This window comes from Rhagoletis pomonella, unplaced genomic scaffold, assembly GCF_013731165.1.
Source record: "Rhagoletis pomonella isolate Grant_MI unplaced genomic scaffold, Rhpom_1.0 Rhpom_scaffold_00002, whole genome shotgun sequence".
NCBI classification, from domain to species: domain Eukaryota; kingdom Metazoa; phylum Arthropoda; class Insecta; order Diptera; family Tephritidae; genus Rhagoletis; species Rhagoletis pomonella.
The window spans coordinates 27858996-27861339 of record NW_023458556.1 but is presented as its reverse complement, the minus strand read 5'-3'; the positions used below and the strand labels follow the sequence as shown (position 1 = coordinate 27861339).

The following is a 2344-nucleotide window of genomic DNA, read 5'->3' as shown; positions in this document are numbered from 1 at the left end:
ACCTATCATTCGGCGTGTCTAAATAGTGGCTCCGAGATACCTACCGCCAAATGCGATGGTCTCAAAGTTGGCGACGTTGTCAACTTCACCGCACAAATCTTGGTGACTTCTTGCCCAACAGATCCACGCGAATGGAATCAAGTCATTCAAATCTATCCAGTTGGTATTAATGAAAGCTTGATAATCGATTTGCAAATGCTCTGCTCGTGTCCTTGCGAACGTCCCGGCGCCATAGGCTATGAGGCGCATTCATCCAAATGTAACAATCATGGTACGTTAATGTGTGGCATCTGCGAGTGTGATGACATGCATTTCGGTCACAATTGCGAGTGTTCTACGAGCGATGTGCACACAGGTAAAGATAATGATTTGGGCTGTCGTCCGGATAATACGACACAAGTGGACTGTACCAATCGCGGCACTTGTTTGTGCGGTGTATGCGAGTGTGAGAAACGTCAAAATCCAGAGGAAATTATTTCGGGCAAGTTCTGTGAGTGTGATAACTTTTCTTGCGAACGTCATAAGAACTTGCTTTGCTCTGGACCCGATCATGGCACTTGCGAATGCAATCACTGTGTATGCAAGCCAGGCTGGACGGGTTCGGCGTGTGATTGCCGCGCCTCGAATGATACCTGCATTCCGCCAAATGGTGGTGAAATCTGCTCCGGACATGGCGAATGTGAATGTGGTGTGTGCAAGTAAGTACATGCGCGGTGTTTATATAATGTTATATTTATTAATTTTCGTTGCAGATGTAAATCTACCGACGAGGGCCGATATTCTGGCAAATACTGCGAGAAATGTCCCACTTGTGCAGGACGCTGCCACGAGCTGAAGGATTGTGTGCAATGTCAGATGTACAAGACTGGCCCACTGAAAGACGAGAACGACTGTGCCGTTAATTGCACTGATACTTTTGTGCCCATAGGCGAGGAGAAAATCGTAATTGATGAAGAGAAAGATGAACAGCTTTGTATATTCTATGATGAAGATGACTGCAAATTTACATTTAAATATAGCGAAGTGAACGACAAAATCGAAGTGCACGCACAGCAAGAGCGCGAATGCCCGCCCAAGGTGTTCATGTTGGGCATTGTATTGGGCGTCATAGCCGCTATCGTCTTGGTGGGCCTGGCCATATTGCTTTTGTGGAAATTACTAACAACCATACACGATCGCCGTGAGTTTGCACGCTTCGAGAAGGAGCGCATGAACGCCAAGTGGGATACGGTAAGTTTGAGAAAGGCAATTCTACAAAATATCGTAAAATTTTTGGCGGGAAAGGATATACATATGAGTTTAGATCAGAGTTTTGAATACGTATATGCAGAAAATGCAAAGAGACCGCATATCACAATAAGATATTTTTGGTGGAATTGTCAGATTCATCGGTTTTTGTGCTGTCACGGCACCGAAATACGACGAACCAGATTTAAAGTAGCCGAACCCTTGCTTAATACAAAGGCAAAAAGTGACTCAGATCTGCATTAGTCTCCTTTGCAGAAATTCGATAAGATAAACACCCTCATTGCGAGAGTCGTGTCGAATGCAAGTCGTTTTACGAGAGTCGAATCGTATCGAAAATTTCACGTCATTGCCACAAATTTCCACTCGACTAGTGTATTAAAACGGAAAAACTTGGCAGCACTATATACTTTTCGACGGTTTTCGTCGTTTACTTATTTCAGCACGACAGTAGACAATGGGAATGTTGTCGAGTCGTACAATTTAGCTTAATTTACGACTTACGCAATGAGGCTGAAAAGCTTTGTTGCAAAATCTGGTTCAACGGCTAGCTGCGCGCTTTCATCCACGGCCATGTCCAACCTTTGTTCGAGGCTTATAACGTACCCGGTCGGAGATTTTTTTTTTTAATTCCCGGAAAGCTGTATAAATCTCGTTTTGCTTTTATTTTTGTTTTTGTCTTAAATTTTGATTTAGGTACTCCGCACATCACGCGCCTAATCATAGTAGAGTAATCGTTTTGATATTTTTTATATCTTTTCAGGGTGAGAATCCAATCTACAAGCAAGCCACCTCGACTTTCAAGAATCCAATGTACGCTGGCAAGTAAAGTACTTTAATAGCTTTTGCAGCAGAGCCGGGAAAGGAGCTGCAAACTAACTAATACATATTTGCTCGGGCAATGTTGCATTGTTTGGGTTACGAATTTCTCTCTAATTGCCATACGTTAAGGAGTTTATGTCAAAGGGAGCGTGCATCTAAGTGAAAAGTAAAGAAAAATATTTATTACAGAAAGGAACGCATATGTATATCTTAAGCTCTTTTTGTTTAGTATTTATGCGCACCTAAATGTGTGTATTTAAGTGCACGTAAATGTTGT

General features: G+C 42.7%; 1 protein-coding gene across 1 annotated transcript in view; it reads left to right on the top strand.

The window, feature by feature from the left end:
* The window catches only part of LOC118734522 (integrin beta-PS), a 9904-nt gene extending 7566 nt beyond the window's left edge, over positions 1–2338 (top strand). The window contains exons 4-6 of the mRNA XM_036464241.1: positions 3–698; positions 753–1230; positions 2009–2338. Coding sequence (XP_036320134.1) covers positions 3–698; positions 753–1230; positions 2009–2074 — 1240 coding nt within the window. The 3' untranslated portion in view covers positions 2075–2338. The remainder of the gene's footprint in view (positions 1–2; positions 699–752; positions 1231–2008) is intronic.
* Positions 2339–2344: the final 6 nt, after the last annotated feature.